This window comes from Opisthocomus hoazin, chromosome 8 (assembly GCF_030867145.1).
Source record: "Opisthocomus hoazin isolate bOpiHoa1 chromosome 8, bOpiHoa1.hap1, whole genome shotgun sequence".
Classification (NCBI taxonomy): domain Eukaryota; kingdom Metazoa; phylum Chordata; class Aves; order Opisthocomiformes; family Opisthocomidae; genus Opisthocomus; species Opisthocomus hoazin.
This window is the reverse complement of record NC_134421.1, coordinates 63007962-63029182: the sequence shown is the minus strand read 5'-3', so window position 1 is coordinate 63029182 and position 21221 is coordinate 63007962. Positions and strand designations below refer to the sequence as shown.

At 38.4% G+C, this 21221-nt stretch overlaps 1 protein-coding gene across 3 annotated transcripts in view; it reads left to right on the top strand.

Annotated features, from left to right (window-relative positions):
• HGF (hepatocyte growth factor) overlaps positions 1 to 21221 on the top strand; it is a 63540-nt gene that overhangs the window by 30591 nt on the left and 11728 nt on the right. For all 3 annotated transcript variants that reach the window (XR_012764855.1, XM_075428874.1, XM_075428873.1), the window contains exons 7-13: positions 307 to 425; positions 10126 to 10300; positions 13240 to 13367; positions 14844 to 14946; positions 16966 to 17105; positions 19125 to 19163; positions 19643 to 19739. Coding sequence is in view for 2 of the 3 variants with exons in the window: in XM_075428874.1 (XP_075284989.1) it covers positions 307 to 425; positions 10126 to 10300; positions 13240 to 13367; positions 14844 to 14946; positions 16966 to 17105; positions 19125 to 19163; positions 19643 to 19739 (801 nt within the window). In the remaining variant the exon portion in view is untranslated. The remainder of the gene's footprint in view (positions 1 to 306; positions 426 to 10125; positions 10301 to 13239; positions 13368 to 14843; positions 14947 to 16965; positions 17106 to 19124; positions 19164 to 19642; positions 19740 to 21221) is intronic.

The window sequence follows — 21221 nt, the reverse complement described above, 5'->3', positions numbered from 1 at the left end:
AGACACAAGAGCAAGAGTTTAGTAATTAGCAGAGCTACCCCATCCGGTATCCTGTGCATTAGCACAGCAGGGAATCCCCTCAGTGGAGGTCTGATTCTGCTGCATATTTGGAAAGAGATTTTATGTTATTAACTTTCTAATAGTGTTGAAAGAGTATCTGCATCCATCTCACAGGATCAGACCCAAGGTTAATGGTAACTGGTTTTTGTTTGCCTCTGCTAAAGACTGTCCTTTAAGTCCCTTGTACCAGCCTGTGCAGTGCTGCCAGGAAGACTTCCCTGACACGTTTCTCGTTGTGGTTTGCAGATATCCTGACAAGGGCTTTGATGATAATTACTGCCGCAATCCTGATGGCAAGCTGAGACCATGGTGCTACACTCTTGACCCTAACACCCCCTGGGAATTCTGTGCAATTAAAACGTGTGGTGAGTTCAAGCAAAATTTATTACTTCCTTTTCCTTTCCAAAATCTGGACACAGATAGTTCAAGCAATATATAGGACCACAGCTAGTTCATTGACTGCACTTCACTGACTTCTAAAACATAGCTTTCAGAGAGGATGTCCTATAAAGACATTATATTTAATCTGGACAGGATATAAGACTTGTGTGTTGCTAAGCCTTGGAATGTGCATATATCATGTACAGAAAATTGCATTACAATGTAGGAAAATCAAGAACTAAAAAAGTGAGGAAACATCACCATGAAGATCTGATGTACAGTATTAGTTTGGCCATGCTGGTCATCTGCTTTACAGTTTGGGAGTAGGTGCATGCACATCTTCCCTTCTCAGCACTCTCTCTGTCGACAACTGTTCATTGCTTTGTTTTCCTGTCGCACGTTGTGCAGTTCTAGGCCTTGGTTCCTGCACACTATTCAGCTTTGTGCTGAAGAGAGAATTACTCATTTCCTCATGGGTTTCTCTGTATATTAAGCACTTCAATATCAAAGCACTCCACAGGCAATTAATTTATTTTCATCCATCTACTACAGGGCGGTGGCTTTTTTTATCCTCACTTTACAGACAGGGAATTGAATCAAAGTAACATTAAGGTGTACAAATATTGGATGCCCTCTTTGAGATGCTTTAGTTCAGAATTTTTAGAGCATTCTGTGGCATGTTCTATCTTCGAAGCCCAGATCCTCCTAACTTTGGTGGTAGCTCTGACAGCTTTATTCTACCAATAATTAGATGTCCTAAATGAACTGTACAGGGACAGTGAGGAAGGTAAAACTATTGGACCTCCCTTGAAAACTTGGGTAATGTCATTTTTCTAGACTTTAATGCTAATGCTGGGTCTGAGGCAGATGGCAGAATTAAGTTTTGTTGGGACGTGCTTTAATCAGGAAACCAAGATTTGCATCCCTGGAATTCCTTGCCTCATTCACACCTTGTAGGATCTACAGGTGATAGTCTCCTCTCTTGTCTCCCATACGTCTCTTTGCCATATTTGGGGTCCAATTTTTTGCCCTTAGTGAACTGACTACTTGTGAAATAAACAGTATGCAAGCATGGTATTAAAGGCAGTCTCGTAATACCTAGGCATTTTTTTTATTCTCTTTACTCAAAACAGTTTGTTTATAACGTCTTGGGAATAAAGGCAATTTCTGAAAACAAGACATGACTGACTGAATCCATACTGTAGAAGCCTGTGAGGTTCATATGCCCCAGCCTTGCGGCAGAGCTCCCAGGAATACAGGCAGAAAAGGGAAAACAGTGTTTCTGCATTTTCTGTGAAGTAGAGGGAAAGGGAAGCTTCTGATTCTGTGAAACTCAGTGTCATGTTAGCTCATGAGAAAATCAGTTTCTCTTAAATCTACAGTTTTAGAAACTACAGTTTCCTTTGTTGTCCTGCTTCAATTTTGACCAAAATTAAGTATTAAAAAAAACCCACCTCGAAACCAGACACTCTGTATTTCATCTAGCTCTAAGTGTCACTTCAGTAGGTTTATGTCATAAATTACATTTAGCTCTCTTGAGAGGAGGATGGAAGAAGAGAATAGAATCTATTAAACAGAACAATAAAGCTCACCTGGAACTCGATTTTATGTGAGAATTCAAAAAAAGGAAAAACAAAAAGAAAAATACTAATAGGCATGAAAGGAGTGAGTTTTAATGACTGTTTAATTTCTAAGGTTCTCTGATTTTTCTTGTTGTTGTTGTTATATAAACCATTATTGGGGTATCTCAAATCTAGATAAAACAGAGAGAGTAGTGGATCTTACAAAAAGTCTGTTTCCGTAATATAATCCTGTATTTTTCCTACAAAGTTGGCACATATGTGAATACTGAGGGGGGGAGAGAAGAGGGAATGGCTCTGGTATGAACCTTTCTGTGTGAACAGTTGCTATCTGAAAGGGGAAGCATGGTATTCCTCATCTTCACTTGGAATTCATAACAAACCAAATTATGCTGTGTTTTCTGCTTCCACCATCAGTAGTTCAGAACTTCCTCTCCTTGCTTGGTTCTCGGCTTAAGCCAGTGTAATGTCTCAGAGTGTCGGTCACTTCTTACCAATTAGTCAATTGTTTGAAATCCAAAAGGTTGAGCAAGAACACTTCTAATGTAGTTCCTGATGCGGAGTAACTGAACTTATTCTGCACTGTCATACGTTATTGTAAATCCAGTATAAGGTAGTTAAAATTAGTTGTTTGGTGTCAAGCACTCATTAAGTCACACCCACGTTGAAAGTCTTGCCTGTGAACTACAGTACTAATTCATGTATTTGTGTCTACAGTTTTGGGTTATCTTTGATAATGGGGAAGGTTCAGTCTTGCCCCATTGGGAACACAGTTTTGCTTAGCTCTATAACTGAATTGTCTTTCCAACTTTTTAGTTAAATCCTGAAGTTGGAGGTTGTTTTGGATTTTTTGTTTGTGTTTTTTGGCTTTTTTGATGTTTGATTGTTTTGGGGTTTTTTTGACTAAACTGTGCTTCCTACATTTCTCTAATTATTAGATAATATATGAATCACATGTCCCGTACTAGATCTATTCTTTTCCCCTGATAGAAGTGTTTTTATTACGAAAAAAAATATTCCTAAGTTACAGCTGACTGTTTCACAAATGCAAGTTTTATAAACCTTTATCCTTTGGCATTTCCTGAGCTGGTGTGTCAGCGTTCTGAGGATTCACATCTGGCTTTGCTGGTCACGTAAGCTTACAGTCCATGCAATTTTCAGTATCTACGGTCTGGTCTAAGCTTTACAAAATAGTTGGGTGGGAGATCTCCTGCAAACTGCTGTAATGCCACCTCTGTCTACCCGAGTCACAATTAGAGCCCTGAAGAAAAGTTAATCATTAAAATGAAATTTTTAAAAAAACCCGCAATGTAGTGGTTTTAATGTTGTGATGAAACCCTTTCATCTCATTTCTAGGCAAAGTTGACTAAATTAACTAGAAATTCTTTCTTTCATCTTCAGTTAGAAAGTATATCAAGATCAGTGGAATTTTCACATGCAAAACTGTATTTTCACTGCAGAAAACTGTAGATCTTTAGAAATTGGTGAAGTAATCTCTGTGAGGAAGAATACAAAAGAAGTGATCTTAAAGGTGCTTAATCCAGCAGATACTTTCAAAGGATGTTTAGCCCAGGTGTATGGCATTGCTCTGTACATAAGATGCGATGCTGCTTGGTGCTTTCCTTAGTAACCCAGAGAAGGAATTTATTGCTGATACTACTGTTGTACCACCAGCTCGGCAACCACAATATCAACACAAAATATCAGAGCCTTGTTTCCAATTTTCTCTTTCTTGAGGCACATAGAGAAAATGTTTTCCTGCCTCCTAGCAGGGAGCCCAAAACACTAGGCCGTTCTGGGTTTCAGTGGCTGCTCCATTTTCCAAAGCTGTGTCTGTGTGCAATCTCAGTACACTAAAAAGAGAACATCATGAGTTATATGTCTTTATAGCTTTGTGGTTTGGATCCTCACACAGGTTTTTAATTCCTGTGCTGAAGACTGTTTATGTATTTTACAAGAAATACTAATTAGAAAAAACGCTTTGCAAATCCAAGTCCTTGGACCATGTACAAAAACGTAGGTGTCCTCTCTTCAGGGGAGTGACCACAAGGCAGCGTGCTGCTTGTGGCTTTTGCTACATGTCATGAGTGCTAGCATGCTCTATAGCCAAAATGCTGACAACAGCTCATATACAAAATTTTCGGCGAAAAAGTCAGTGGAAGGAAGCATTCAGAAAATAAATATGTTTTTAAGACTGAAGAGACAGGAGGGCATTGTAACTTTATTTCCAAGCACAGAAGGCAGCATAAAACATTGTGGCTTACAGCCAGGGCTGTGAGAAAGAGATGACAGGAGCAATTAGGGATTAGAGATGGCTCAAGCTGCAAAAATTGGATCTGGATTAAGACTTCAGGAACCCCAGGATTGGTTTGAAGTTGCTCACATATGTGTCTGTGGTTTTGGCTTGAGACAATTTTTAGTTAGAAAAGAGGATAAAAGGACAAATGTAACAGCAATAAAGAAGTGTAGGATGAAATGAAGAAATGGAAGCAGTGACAGCAAATATGGAAAAAGAAAATGACTGTTACTTTGGCATGAATGAGGACATGGACTACAGGGAAGACAGGAGTGGGGAGATAATACTGCTTTAAAAAAAAAGAAAAAAGGATACCTGCATTTCTGTGGACGACCTATAGGGCAGAGAGGTGCTGAGGCCTGGAAATGAGGAAGATACATATGTCATTCGAGAACTGCAGAGCTACATGGAATTATTATGGTAAGGACAGTGTTCGGTTGCTGCCTACCTGATTTCCAGCTAATGCAACTGATTTTACCATGGATTTATCCTTTGCTGTCAGTAATCATACGCAATAGGCAGAGGTGACAGGAGCCTGAAAAGCCCTGACAGAATTCAGTAAGGGTCTGGGTTTGATGGGAAAGAGCAAGCAATGAAACAGCAAAACTGAGAATCTAGGTGTAAAATGAACCATTGCAGTGTGCCTACAACTTTCGGGAGGGCAAAGAATCGCCAATATTAGATTACTTAACCTTTAGAAGCAGAGATTTCAACTGCCCATATAAATGTGAAGTTCTGATTAAAGAGTTATTTGTTGAATCATAGTATGTAAACAAATAAAAGTTCCACTCAGTTGTATCGTAATGTTTATGTAAGATAAAGATGTTTATAGAAAGGAGGCAGTGGAAAGTGAGTGATATTTAGTAGCTGATAAAGTGTTACCTTCCACCTCATTTCACATGGAGGCATAGCAGAGGTCCAGCACAACAGCTTAAATCTACATTTCCTCAGAAAGGATTCTTGTCAGATCCCTTTTGTCATTTCTGTGATAGTTTTGAAAGTGAGATTAAAAAGCTCTGAACCTGCAGAGAAGTCTTAACAGTGAAAATTTGGATCTAGATTTTTTTTTAGATGTATTTAAACTAAAAATTGTTTGGATTTGAAGCCTAGTTGTAGATACCAGAACAACCCGGAAAGATCTCTCTGTGCTCAAGGACAAATTAACTGTAGGTGTGCAGGTTTTAGGTGACAATGCGTTCTTCAGTACTGTGATTCTTGACCTTGAGTCTAATTTATTTGTTCACTTTCTCATATGTTTTTACTGGAAAAAACCCAAAATGCTAGAAAACAATGGGTTTTTTTTTTTTCTGTGTTTCATATACCGTGAGATAGTACACTGAAGGAGACGTGGAAAGAAAAGAACTGCCGTTGTCGTACCACATGGAACTGGAGATTGTATTGCTTGAGCTAGGGATGTCTGGAGGCAGTCTAACTGAGCGTGAGCAGCTTCTCCCCATAATGTCACTTAAGCTTCTTACTGACATTTACAGAATTGCATGGATCATGCTTAATGCGGACTTTGCTGTACTTAGAACACTTTCTTTGCTGGGTTAGGCACCTCTTATCTTTTGAAATCTACATTTCAAAATATTTTGTTACAGATCAGGGTACATTTTCCTTTTGTTGACTGACACATTAGGAAAGACATTGCAACAATATAAGCAAAAGCAGAGAAAAATTTTCCTGATGAAGTAATTTAGGTCTCTTCTTCTTTTCCAACTGTGTCTTCTTCCAAAAATACATAGATAGTGTTACCATGAAAGCACAGGAATATTCCAGCAAAATCCTTACTTCCTTTTAAGTCAGTAGGAGTTTCACTATTGACCTAAAATTTGTGTAGAATTTTCTTCAGGGTCATTGGGATTAAAGACAGAAATAGTACTCTAACTGGTTACTTCAGCTGTAGAATGACTCAAGGCCCCTGCTGATTCTCTCATGCTGGCATTACTGTGAGAACCAGAACTGAGAAGACTATCTGTGGCTTTACACACAAAGCTCTGGATAATGTTTCATCTCTTTACTTAAGCATGTATGAATGCATGAGCTGGCCTTTATTAATAAAGTTATATATTTTGAAGCACCAAAAGAGAGAGGGTTTTAAGGAAAAAAGGAAACCTTTGCATTATTGCACTTTGGTTGGGGACTTCAGAGTGAACATGTGAAGGTGGAAATACTACTAACAGGAAATCCTCAAGCAGCCATTGGAATTACAATATTAATTTGAGTCATCCAGAATATAAAAAAAAAAGGTTCAATAAAGTTCAAAGGTACCAAAATGCTGCTAGACAATTACCAAATTCTTCTGTTCATAGTGAAGTTTCATACGGGAATGAGAAGTGATGTTTAACTAATAAATGACAAATAATAAACTTTTGTAAGACTGTATTTTCTGTGATCTTCCTCTAAGAGTACTTTTTATCTCAGTTCAGAACTATTAAAGCTGAACTGGAGCAAAGAAAGAAAAGGCACTTCTAATATGAAATTAAAGTACCTGCCTGCATAATAAGGACTGCTTATTGAAATTAAATTAATCTTCTAACTTAATTCATAATGGCTTTGTCATTGGAACAAACGCTTGGAGTGGCAGGTCTGAATTTATATTTTAGAGGAATTGCTAGGATAAGGATGGGAATTCAACCTTACTGATTTTTAGCTTCATCTTGTTTGCACCTTGTAAGAGAACTGGTGAGTGTGGTCTCGAGACTGTTTCACCAGTGCACTGCACATCTGATGTTTGTACTTAGAGTTATTAAACTTTAGATAATTGGCTATGTAATGATGTATGACAAGAGTAATTATCCTCAAGAACAAGGCCAGTAGGAGAGATCATAGAATCATAGAGGAGATCATAGAATCATAGACGACTCTTGAAGTTGTAGGCTTGGACAACCTGGGCACCACTTAAAGTTTGCAGCTGCCTTATAGCCTGCAGAGCACCTCTGTAATGCCTGACGAGGCAGGCGCCACTCCTCAAGCTTTTGCATGTCACTGTGTGCATCCAGCCCACCTTTCATTCACATGAAAAGGGAGACTGTTCCCATAGCACCTGTTTGTGGAAATCACCAGCTGAATGGAGGATTTCGTGAGCCTTTTTTGATAATTGTTGAGCTTTCTGTGAGACTCAAGAGCCAGAATGGGAGAAATTATTTCTGACACCATAAACCCTCATAATTTCAGAATTAAACTTCAGAAATACTTTGGGGTCTCATTTGTCATGTTTGAAAACTAGACATTTGTAGGGAATGCAAGTGGTAGAGCAAGAGGAGTTTGGGGAGGATTCTGTGGACCTTTTGGAAAGATAGCATTATTTTATTAATTCAAATAAAAACATTTTAATGTTTCTCTTCATCACTAGTATTTTTGTTGAGAGCTGCCACAAAGCAGTAGCAGCAGTTAATCCATCATGCATTGCAGATTTTGAAAGAATTTTTCTCTTAGCCATTTTATAATGAAAGTCTTTCTAGTAGAGGCTTGGCTGTACAAGTATTCATGAGAATGTGAAAGTTAAGTTTGTCTGGTTCCTTTAAATAGAATATTTTCATAGGTACAAATTGTTGTAAAATGTGACCTACTGATAGGGGTCACTGTAGTGTAAGGTTTAGTGATGAGCTGTGTATCTGTAGGTATATAAGAAAGAATGCTCTGCAAAATAACTCTATGGCCTTGCTTAAACTGATGCCTTAGTTATTTCATTTCAAGCATGTGATTTAAAAAAAACCCAGAAAACACACAAAAATACATAAACGCCAACCTAATTACTTTTTCCCTAGTATGACTGAGTACAGAGTAGATGTGTTACACAGTTCATTACAGTTGAAATGGTAACTTCTTGTGGATAAATAAGGTCTTTGTAATAGATTGTATGAGGTTGAATTTTTATGCATTATTACTATCATTTAAGAAGACTTTTTGCTAGAGTTATGTAGTTGTAATTTATTGATTTACATAAGAAATATTATGCAGTCAGGATGCCATATTTGTGCTGAAATTTATTATGGCAGGTAACTATGTTTTTCAAAATTGTATACCACTTCTCTTTGATATTTAATAAGTGTTGCATGTATTTTTTTTAAAAGACTAATATATATTTGAATGTGACACAGCAATGTCCAGTCTAACCACCTTAGGAAGTACCTTAGAATAGAATTCCAATTTGTTTTCGTGTATTAGTGATGCTGGAAGTGTGAAATACACAGCCATTTATTTCTGCTATGTGTATGAATTTGTCTTTTTGTAGTCCAATTTCTTATAAAGTGAATAATAATGATTAACAATACAATTACTAGCTGTATGCCTGTTTGATGAATCCGCTAGAAAGGGTGCATTTGTCAGCCTGCAGAAGCTTTCTTGTAATAGTTGCAGTGCAGTGTCCTTTTGACTTCAGAAAGAGCTTGGAACTCGCAATCCCATTGAAACAGGACAACCTTTGCAGACAAAACGCCTTGGGATGGAAGGACAGGAAATTAATTGGACTGTGAAACACTGATGTAAAAACATCAAACAGATGAATAGAAAAAGGGAAATTTTCTCCAGCATGGAGAAATGTATAATTCAAGTGCACAGCTCAATGTTATCTTCTGACAGGGAAGTGATCTTTAACATAGAAGATAAGACAGCAAATCAGCCAAACCCATCTGTTATGACATTTGGTTTCCTTAAGATCCATATTCTCTGCAAGTTCATAGAACTGGCTGAAGTTACCAGGAATGAACTATAGTATGAGTAACACACAAATACGTTCTAATCACTGGACCATTTGAAGAAAGCTAATTTTAAAACTTTATTAAAATACTTATTGCTGGCAACTAACACTTTAAGGTAATTAATAAAATTAGTCCTGTGAACAAAGCAATTACCAACAGATGAGCAGTTACTTACAAAAGTATTATTTTGGGAGCTTTTTGGGACATTAGAAGTGTTGTTCTTACTGTAGTATATTTAGTTTTGTACTACTTTGTACATATCTGGTGCAATATCTTTGCCATTAATTTGCAATTATGAAAATTGCATAAGAAATAAAAGAGTCTTTCAAGTTACGTGAATGAGTCATTTAAAAAACCACTGTTTTTCTGAATCTAGTTCAAGACAGCCCACACCAGGGTGAATGCAGAGTATATCAACATCTGTAAAAGATCTTGAGTCTGATGAATCTGTTGGTCTTTAAAACATTTGTCTCTCTGTAGAGAGCACTGATCCTTGATTTCCAAAAGCTGGGCTGTTTGTTTTTTTTTTTTTTCCCTCAACTATATGAGGCATAAAGAGAGAATCTTCAAGGAGGATTTAGCACATTACTTTGTAATAGGACTTGTCTTTTTTTTTTATCTGCACAGTTTTTTCCTATGACTTGATGTTCTGGGAAGTCTTTGGAGAAAATCAACTGAGTTTTAGTCCTGCAAGCATGTAGTAACATGTTAAACAGTGTGTACATGGGTGGTCACTCAGTTGTGTAAAGCTAAGCAAATAAGAAAATGTCTGTTGAACTGGAAAGAGTAATCAAGAATATCTCCTGACCTTCAATGATATATCACAGGCCAGGTGTCTCACTAAAGAAAAGGCCTTAAATGTTGCAGACTTTATAGATTATTTGCCTGCAAGTGGATAAACTAGCATAAGGTCTAATACCCATTTTGGGTTCATGGATGTTGTGAATGTGAAGAAGAGAAAATTATTCTGTAAAAGATATTAATTGTCATTTTGACCAAAGAACTCCAATTACCACAATTTGAACTGCAATGTAGAGTTCACACCTGACATCCCAAGCCAGGCTCAGCCCTAAGAAAATGAAACAGCACTTCTCTGTATCTGCAGATGAAAGACCTGTGAACAGCACGGATGCAGCAGCCGAGACGTCAACTTGCATTCGGGGACAGGGTGAGGGTTACCGTGGTACAGTCAACACCATATGGAGTGGAATCCAGTGCCAGCGGTGGGACTCCCAGTTTCCTCACCAGCACAACATCACTCCTGAGAACTTCAAATGCAAGTGAGTAGAGACATGTGGGTATCACTGCAGTGGCCAAAGAGCTTAGTTTTCAAATGTTTAGAAATTCATGTCACCAAATTAGACCATAGTATCCCTGTCCCTGCTCTGCAGCCTGGTGGATTTACTGTACTTGCTGATGCTGAAAACCACATAAACATGGAAAAATCAGTTATTCGAATTTCAGAATATTAGTTGTGGATGAGCCTGTGTGAAAGTGTAGGGTTTTTAATGAACTTTTTCTTCAAGCATGTATTGACCAATTTAATTGATTGTGAAGTGTATGGATGTTTACCAAACTGGGATCCGAACCCCAGTAGTGCTGGTACATTACAATGTCCTGCACCTGGGTCGGTGCAACCCCCAGTGTCAATACAGGCTAGGGGATGAAGACATTGAGAGCAGCCCTGATGAGAAGAACTTGAGGGTACTGGTGGATGAAAAGCTGGACATGAGCCACCAATGTGTGCTCACAGCCCAGAAGGCCAGCCATACCCTGGGCTGCATCCCCCAGCAGCGTGGCCAGCAGGGCGAGGGAGGGGATTCTGCCCCTCTGCTCTGCTCTGGTGAGACCCCCCTGGGAGTCCTGTGTCCAGCTCTGGAGCCCTCAGCACAGGACAGACGTGGACCTGTTGGAGTGGGTCCAGAGGAGGCCACAAAAATGATCAGAGGGCTGGAACACCTCTCCTAGGAGGAAAGGCTGAGAGAGTTGGGGCTGTTCAGCCTGGAGAAGAGAAGGCTCCGGGGAGACCTTATAGCAGCCTTTCAGTACTTAAAGAGGGTTTATAAGGTGGGGACAAACTTTTTAGCAGGGCTTGCTGTGATAGGACAAGGGATAATGGTTTTAAAGTAAAAGAGAGTAGATTTAGCTTGGCTATAAGGAAGAAATTTTTTGCAATGAGGTGGTGAAACACTGGCACAGATTGCCCAGAGAGGTAGTAGATGCCTCATCCCTGGCAACATTCAAGGTCAGGTTGGATGGGCCTCTGAGCAACCTGATCTAGCTGAAGATGTCCCTGCTCATTGCAGGGGGTTGACTAGACGGCCTTTAAAGGTCCCCTCTAACCCAAACTATTCTACGATTTTATGAATCTATAGTATTGTTTTTCTTTCGTGGAGGTAAGTACTTGTTCGCAGTTTGGTTACTGACTTTAGCTTAATATGTTCTAAGTGTTACCTAAGACTAATCTCATTGACAATACTTGACACTTAGAATATTTGACAACAGTTGTTTTCCATCTTTTTAATCCTTTTTCTGTCTCATTACTAAATGTACTTGCATGACTGGGACTACTTTAACCTGAAGGACCACTGTATGCTAACCTTTCTGTGCAGTTCCTAAACTGCCAGGATGTGAATAATCTACTCATTTTAGGCAGTTACCTTAATCATGCTCTTTAAGTCCCTATTTCATTGAGTGTAGAAGAAACCTAGCTGACCAGCATGGACCCAAAGCCTGGTTTGTACTAAGTGTCTTGATTGATGGCTAAATATCAGTCTGGGGTTGTGTTGGGATTTAATAGTGTGGATCTTCCAAGGTAAAGAAAAGATTCCAGTCTGATTTTGGATTATCTCTCTAAAAATGGCTTGTTCGAGGAAAACAGTTAGGTTTGTTTTCTTAATCCCTTTACTACTGTTGTTCAGTTTACTGACCGAATACTGCATTGTAACATACCTACTGAAAATCACAGAATCACAGAATCACAGAATCACAGAATAGTAGGGGGTGGAAGGGACCTCTGTGGGTCATCTAGTCCAACCCTCCTGCCGAAGCAGGGTCACCTACAGCAAGCTGCACAGGACCTTGTCCAGGCGGGTCTTGAATATCTCCAGAGAAGGAGACTCCACAACCTCCCTGGGCAGCCTGTTCCAGTGCTCCGTCATCATTGTAATGGAAAACAGGATTGATCCTGAGTCTCCTCTGTCAATCTCAGGACCATCTTGAATTTACCTACAGGTTATTGCCTGAGCCTGATCCCGCAGGTTTTTCTCAGACAAATGACCACTTAAACCAATTTGTGCTGTGCCTATGCAATGCTGCTGCAGGATTAGGCCCTTGTGCAGTTTTAATAATGTTCCTAGCACGTAGAGGGCCTGACGATATTAGGACTGATTGTTCAGTCGATGCTTGAGAGAGTAGTAGCTATTCAGGCCAATAGCTTGAGTAAAATCAGCAGAACTGCTGGTACAGTTCAAAACTCACTGACATGAGTAATAATTACAGTACAAGGCCCATTTTTTTTGTTATTTATTATCAATAAGTGCTGCAGATGGAAAAACACAGTGAAATATGGAGATGTGCAGAACATGGCAACACCTGTCAGGAGATGGGAAAATAAAACTTACATTTAAGAGGTTTGACTATTTCATGCAAGCTGCGAGAGACATTTAAAGGTGTTCCCTTGTGACTAACTTTTACTTTAAAGATAACAGCTGTATATAATTTCCTCGTACATTATTTTATATTCCAAGATTCAGTTTCTTAAACGAATCACTGACAGTCTACAGGACTGTTTCTCTAAACTCAGCAGAACCATTCAAAGTATAAGGAATTTTAAGCACTTTGGTAATATTTATATTTAAAAGCACTTGTAATGGATTGCAGGTGTATCCAATGTCAACTTGCATGCAAATTTTGGTGGACAATCCTGAAAAAAAAAAGCTGTTTTGAAAATACTTTTAATCTTCAGATGTAATCTTGTATCTATTCAAAACATAGATCCACTGAAAATTAATTCCCAGAACCATATTTTTATTACAATTACTATATTTTTCTGGATACTGTGTTCTTACTGGCTCATCATCTTCTTGCACTTGCTACTGATCAGTAACATACAGACCTTAAGGAGTCTGTATTATTGCTAATTCATAATAAAAAGCAATAGAATGCATCAGTGTTTTTTTATTATCCCTGCTGTGAGCTAACATATTTATTTTTATAGGGATTTGAGGGAGAACTACTGCCGAAATCCAGATGGATCTGAATCACCCTGGTGTTTTACCATTGACCCAAACATCCGTATTGGTTATTGCTCCCAGATTCCTAAGTGCGATGTATCAAATGAACAAGGTAACAGAGGGAAGGGTGATAATGTGATTTGAAGTGAATGCTGTGCTGTTCCAAATGGCAGATAGGCAGGCTTGAAAACTGGAGAAGTCGGTCTCAGCACATCTGTATTACACCTGTGTTCCGCTTTGGCTTTATTTGCATACTTGGGATTCATCATGGTGTAAATGAGATTAATTTCTCAATTCATGTTTTGATTCCAGCCGGGAAAGCTGCAGCAAAGATTTGCTGTTGGATCTGATTTTTAGACAAGGTGAATCTATGTGCTGTTTTGTGTTAGCTGGAGATCTGCTTCACTGTTTTACCTTTCTTAGTTTGAAAGGCCTTTTTCCAGATTTGAGTTGATTTCCTTGGTTCGCAGTCTTTCTATAATTGCATATGAAGCCACCAAAAGTAATTTTTAAAGTTTATTTTTCCATATACCCCCTTGTCTAAAAGGAGTTGAGCTGAAAAAATCACATGGGACTTCCCATGTAGTCTCTTAGCTTCAGGCTGTTACCTCTGCCTGTAAAGTCTACTCTGAGCTTTCAGGCAAATGTTTTTTCCCATGAGGTCTTGGTATTTCTCTAAAGAGTAATATTGCATCCTGAGAACTGATGTCAATCAGAGTACAAACTGAGGCTAAAATCTCAGACCTATGACCCTACATTAGGCTCCATTAAGGTCTCCGTCTTCAAATTTTAGCCATTTCTTCTCTTAAAATTTGAAAAAGTTGCAGTTGCAAGAGTTCTGTCAGAGAAGGAATTGAACTTTGACATTCTTTCTGTGTTTCTTGTAAAGAATCAAAAAGCAAAAATACTAATGAATATGAAATTAAATGCTTTATACTAAAAGTCTTTGTAGTAGTGATCATTTTAAACAATCCTCTTGAAAAGCCTCAAACAGACTTGTGATAAAAGCTCATGAATTAAACATGACTTCTGCTGGAGTGAACAGGCAAGTTTTTGAATTACATTAAAATTAAAGTCATGTTGATTTTTGATTTTGCCAAAGTAGAACTTAAGTCTGGAATTATATGCTGTTGACAGTATCCAGAATCTACACAAAGGTAAGTTGTTTCAAATAGGCTAAGAGTGCCTGGTTTTTGAGGAGGGAGGATGAAGGGGGCATTTTTGCTTTGTTTTGCATAAACCACCTTCTGACAATTTCTAGAATATTCTGCGTCACCCTTCTAAATTAACCGTACGTTAGCTTTTTATGAAAGAAAATTTCCCAGTTTATCTAAGTAAGACAAAATTTAAAATGCTACTGTGCTGAGAATGAAAGCTTCAAGCAGGAGCATATGTATCTAAATTTGAAAACTTTCTCCCATTTTCTTTCTGATTTGATTTATACAGTTGTCTGATTTATATTGTATAGTGTTTGCTAAATGTAACACTAGTCTTTAATTAATTGAATTATTGATGGAAAGGAAGACTTCAATGTTGCAATGTTGCACAATCACCCTCCACTTCTTTTTGTCTCAACATTCTTATTCAGATTGTTATCGTGGCAATGGGAAGAGTTACATGGGGAATCTGTCCAAGACAAGGTTTGGGCTAACTTGCTCCACATGGGACAAGAATATTGAAGACTTACGTAGGTGTGTATGTATGAAATAGAGATGGTTCAGTTAGTCCTGAATAAATACTGCCTCCAGATGGCATCTCTTTTTCTTCTGCAGTGATTCTGAAATAGCTCTGTATGCCCTGAAGCTTTAGTATCTTTTTTTCCTTCTTTTTTTCTTTTTTTTTCTTTTTTTTTTTTTTCTCTCGGTGTTTAAATATATTATGCAATGTGTCTTTGTTCAGGCTAACCACTAATTGCAGGCTTTGGGACGTTTCTTAGTGTTCAGTTTTCTGACCTGGTTTACTCCATCTTCATCCTTGAAATTTTTGTTCTATGAGAGGACAGCAGGAATAAAGTAGGAAATGGTTATCTTATCAATCTAATCTCGTAACTCATGCTACTTCAAGCAGCAGGTTGGACTTGAAACCACCAAAGGTCCCTTGCAACCTGAAATTGAATTATGAGTCTATGATCTAATGACATTGACATCAAATACCATTAAAGCAACTTGCAGTTCCTGTTGTTTATCATTACTTTGGCTTCATATTCAGGTAGCAAAAATGGCAAGTCACTTTAATTTATTTGTTAAAGTGAAGATCAATCAGCAGTAAGTACAAAAGAAGTTGTGAGTTTCCAAGACTTTTTCAGTCATGCCAGGATCCTCGGTGTTGTCTCTGCTGGTTCAGAGCAGTAGATTAATAAATCTCAGGAGTGACAAGAACAATGGCTTCCAGGTACCACACAAAGACAGGGATTCATCAAAAATTTTGCTGTGTGTGAGATATTACACACATTAGTGGCCCAGATGGAAACAGTTTTCTCTTTGTTTTCCTTTAGTTTCTAAAGTCAATGTGATTATGTCTATATTACTTTTAGTACATGTTCTGGAGTTAATGCTCATGATTGCCACAGTCATAGTGCCCAACATATGAGTCATTGCCCTCTGGAATTTGGCTGTCCCTGATTCCTGCTGCTGACTTGATGGTCAGCCAGGTGAAAGTGTTTAAGTCAGTAAGTCAGCCTTTGGGGAAGCTGTATTGCAGCAGTAAGGCAGACTTCAGTGGCACTGTCTGGAATCACCAACTGCACTATATGTGGTTTTCCCCACACAGGGTCAGAGACAGCATATGTGTTCCAGCGTGCTGTCCATGTAAGCAAGGCTGAGGTTTAAGATCATGACTTATGAGAGCTCTGACAAGCCTTCAGTTGGCTATGAATGAAAGGCTTGAACCTGCTGGATGCTTGATGCAACTGCATTCAGACAATCTTGAGCACAGATCAGCCTTTCTTCTCTTTACTTCCACAAATTTTCCATCTGGGAAACTCTGGGGAGTTATCTGCCTCACTCCAGCAGTTACTCTGGTTATGGGTGTGCTAGAAGCAGCACGCGTGGTTGGTTATGAAAGAAAAGAGTATTGCAGCTGTGACCTAGGAAGCCAGTATCCTTCTGTCTGTCAAGCCAGAAATAAACACCTTTCTCTGCTTCAGATTGTTACACAAAAGCATCACCTTTAAAGTGCCTCATGTAGGTTTACAACTTGGGTGACCTGTCACTGTAGTTTGTCTGAGCCATTCACCCTTCTCCTTGCCTGCGGCTCACTCTGGATAACTTTCTTGTGTTTGTCTTTGCCTAAGATTCAGCTTTCTTTGCAGATTCAGCTCTCCTTTGTGCTAGCTGCTAATCTGCAGAGAGAAGGTGCCTGTGCTCCCAGAGGCCTGCAGATTTGCTGAGGGCGATACAGGTGCTCTTCTAATCAGTGTAACGATCCGTCCTGAGGGTATCCAGGGATTTTAGTTTGAATGGGAGATCTAGAAACCTCCCAGCTGTCCAGTGGATGCAGTGCTTAAAATATCAACCAGAGGAAACTTGGACCCAGATCCAGCAAATATTTGGGCCTCGTCTTCACTTTGATTTTCACCAGCCCTAAACCCTGACCTGTAGGCTTCTCAGTTCTGCTAACAGTACAACGTGGAGCAAAACAACTTTTAACCTTTGAAATTTTGGGCCATAGTGTAAAGCTTTTCAGCAGTTTGAATCTTTTTTTCCCTGTAGGCATATACAAATATTCAGAGAACCAGATGTTAGTAAACTGAAGAAAAACTATTGCCGCAATCCAGATGATGATTTTCATGGTCCCTGGTGTTACACAGAAGATCCTCTTGTTCCCTGGGATTACTGCCCTATTTCTCGATGTGAGTACTTGCTACGCTTCAGGCATTGTCAACTGTGCAGTCCCAGTGAAGCTGTGGTGTCACATACACATGCATACCTTTCTGTTGTCTGTTGGCAGCAGAAAATGTATATTTCTATCAAGAATCAATTGTGCATGACTGGAAAGGAATGGACAGAAGCTGCTTGTGCAATATATGAACAAGAGGTCCTTTTCCTTGACCAGCTTGGAGATTTCAAGTCTTATTTATGCAGCAGGAGCGTGAAAGGGCTATTACAGATGGTCAAACATTTTCCAACAGATCTAGCTATTGAATGAGGGCTGGATGGAGACAAAGAATTGTCTAGTGGTCAGAACACTGGCTGTGGCCTCAAGAAACCCAGGGACAGTTATCTTCTGTGTTACAAGCTTCATAGTCTCTTTATGTGATCTGTATTTGTTTGTAAAGTTAGGATAACTCTCTCTATATGCTGAAGAACATATGCGCTATATAGAGAAGATTCTGCTTTTGGGTATTTATGGGATGATTTAACTCCTGGCAAGAATTAGGAATATCAGTCCTCCAAAGATGAATGTTAAAATCTAAATAGCTTGAATAAACAGAATTCAATCCTAAGGAATTTAGTAATAAACTGATGCTAAGTGGAAAAAGATAGATTTGTGCTGAAAAACATGCAATTCACATCTATGTTCAGAATTTTTCTCTTCAATTCTTGTTTCTAAATAAGAGTGCTGTATATCCTGGGAGAACAGGTCTGAATGCATATCTGTGATCTCTAGAGGTTCAAGATAATGTTACATTCATTCCCAGCAGCAGTCTGCTGCCTTTCCTCATAGTCTGAACTGCAGCATCTCTAAGAGGTGATATTTGAAGTCTCAGGTGATATTTTAACATCTATGTGAAGTGTAAACAAACTGTGCAAAAGGTTATTTGTGTCAATGTAGATAAAGAACAACAGCTGAAGAAATATAAATTTTATTCACTCACTCTGAGTTCATTATCTGGATCTATGAATTCGTAAGGAAATATTCACAGCAAACATTGGTAGGGTATACAGCAAAGGTGTGTATTACGATTTCTGGAATCAAACTCCAGAGCTGGAATATGTCTGTTTTACAACTGTAACTTATATGGGCTAGTATTAAACTACTAGTAGGTCACTCAGGTACTGGTAACCACCTTAACCAGTTCAGACAAAATGCTCGCAGTTCCCAAGTGTACTTACTTGGTGTCTTTAACTGGTCTCTTCAAACTGCACTATGTATTTATTTATATATATATACACGTACATACACATATGCATATATGTATACATACACATGGAAATTTAACTGCATATGTAACTGTGTACCTTTACATATATGTATTTGCTTAATGATGGAAATCTAGTTGGGTGAGACTATTTAAATTTCATCCCTGTAGATTTTCAGTGGCTACACCTCTACCTCTAGCTCATAAAGCTAAGTCACTCTGCAGACTTCAATGAAGGCAAAAATTTTGAATGCAGTTTAAGCAACCTTGTTTTAACTGTATTTTGACTTGGACTGATGGAAGAACCAAAGCAGATTTGGAGAACATGTTTTGATAAGGAGAAGTTTTTGCTGATAGTAACATAAAAGGACTTTTGAAGTTTCTAGAATTTTCATGAAATCTGATTTGGATTTAATCTAATCACTTCTATAGTTCTTGAAAGCTTATAGAAAAGTCACAACTTCATTTTTCAACATTTGCCTGTTTGAATGAATCGTATAAATTGAGCAGAAGATAGCCTGATGTATTCAGGATTCAGCCTGGAAGAAAAATAATTGAAACTCCAGTTGCAAAATGTTTTGTTCTTATTTCATTGTATTGGAATGAACTTGTGCCTTCTTGTTAATCCTTACTAAATTGTGCTTTGCAGAGTATGAAAGAAATCATTCACATTTAAATCTTTCTGAGTTATTAAAATTAATAATAAGCCATTTGCCGTTTATTTCTACACTGTTCAATTTTTAGATGTGTTTTAATTTTGTATTATGGATATCTCATGTGTCTGTCTAGGTGAAGGTGATACAACTCCTACTACAACCAGCTTGGATGGTAAGTAAGTTTGCAAATGTACTGCACAGTGCGTGTCTTGTATCCTCTAAGACTAGCCATTTCTTTCCGATTAGGAAACAAGAGAAAGATCAGTTAAAGATAAAAAAACCCATGCAGCTTGGGACAAATTGCTTTTACAATAGGAAAATGTAGAATAGCTTTATTATACTCCTTTATTTATTCTCAGAGTCCTGTCTTGCCAGCGCTGAGATATGGTAATGATTTTCAATTTTTGCTTTATAATGATATAAATCTCCACAATAAACTTATTTTAATATATGCATTTTATATTGCCTATGAGTATTGATATAGACTGACCCAACTTCACTGAAGTAGTTTCGATGCTCTAGAAATATATTTCATTAGCGCAGGAAAGTTAATGTGTAAGAAATCTTGGCCTTCTTGTGGTCCTTACGTGCAACTGTACAGGTTTCCTACCACTGTTTTTAGTAAAATGTGATCTCTGGACCTGCTTTCAGATACTGTCATTCCTTGTGCCTCAACAAAACATTTGAGAGTTGTAAACGGAATCCCAACACAAACTAACGAAGGATGGGTGGTTAGTTTGACATACAGGTAACTATCACTTTGATTAGAAAGACAATACATCTACTAGAATATTTGTTTTGGAACTGTAGAAAATGTTGACCGTAAAAGAATACATCTAGATTGCAGCTAAATCCTGTAAAAGCAGAAAATCAGCATTCCTGTAACACCAGGTGATTCCATACTGTTCAGTCCATTAGTGAAATATTTATATGTTCATTATCACCAACTTACACCCATGAGCTTGTGAAGCATTCATAACGTTCTGCTCTTTTGATTAGCTTCTGAGACCTTTTCCTAACATTGACTTAGTGTCCAGCATTAAACTGTTTATTTTAGAGACTGTTAAAAAAAAATGAGTTTTAGTTCAATATTTTCACTTTAACAGCAATGCATTTACTTGTGAAGTGTGTTGGATTCAGGATTTATACCCATGTCAGATTTAGCTTTCTGCTCATATCATTGCATGCAATTTAAATCTATTCTGCATTACAAAAATAAGTAGGAGCTATAAGGAAATCTTCATTCTGTAAAACAAGACCTTAACATGTACAGCTGGAAACGTGTATTACATTGTGGAAGATCTTACTTTGCTACTGTGTAAAAGCCAGAACACAGAATTGCTGTTTCCTGTGTTCATTACTCTGGTTCATAACTCATCAGCTGGAAGTGTGAATCATTAATGTATAACAGGAGATATATCTCATGCATCAGCCTAGTATCATCTGTCATGAAAAAAAGTAAACAAAAAAAGCCTTTTTTTATCTGCTGGTACAGACTAAAGTACAGCTCAATTCTATTAGCTTATGATTCATCATCTCTCTTAAAACCATGTTGTAAAATAGGTCTTAAATGAAAAACTGGAGTAAACAAAAAGGTAAAAAGCCTATTTTCTACACTGCTTCATTGCTAGTGAAATTCTGGTGGTCCTTCCCATCTTTGGTAATCTTTCTATCTTACATGCTCCAATCAGAACTAGACCTTTCTGGAAGTTTAGCAGATGGTCCAGAAAGACATTTCTAGAGGAACACCACTCTGTTCCTAGACTAAATAACCGGATAGGTGGGCTGAATCACTCTCTGGAAAAGTTTGTCATAGAATCATAGAATGGTTTGGGTTGGAAGGAACCTTAAAGACCACCTAGTCTAACACCCCTGCCACGGGCAGGGACTCCTTCCACTAGACCAGGTTGCTCAAAGCCCCATCCAGCCTAGCCTTGAACACTTCCAGGGAGGGGGCATCCGCAACTTCTCTTGGCAACCTGTGCCAGTGCCTCACCACCCTCAGAGTAAAGAATTTCTTTCTTATATCTAATCTAAATCTACAGTCTTTCAGTTTAAAGCCATTGCCCCTCATCCTATCACCACATGCCCTTGGAAAAAGTCCCTCCCCAGCTTGCTTGTAGGCCCGCTTTAAGTCCTGAAAGGCTGCTAAAAGTTCTCCCTGGAGCCTTCTCGTCTCCAGGCTGAACAGCCCCAACTTTCTCAGCCTTTCCTCCTAGAAGAGGTGTTC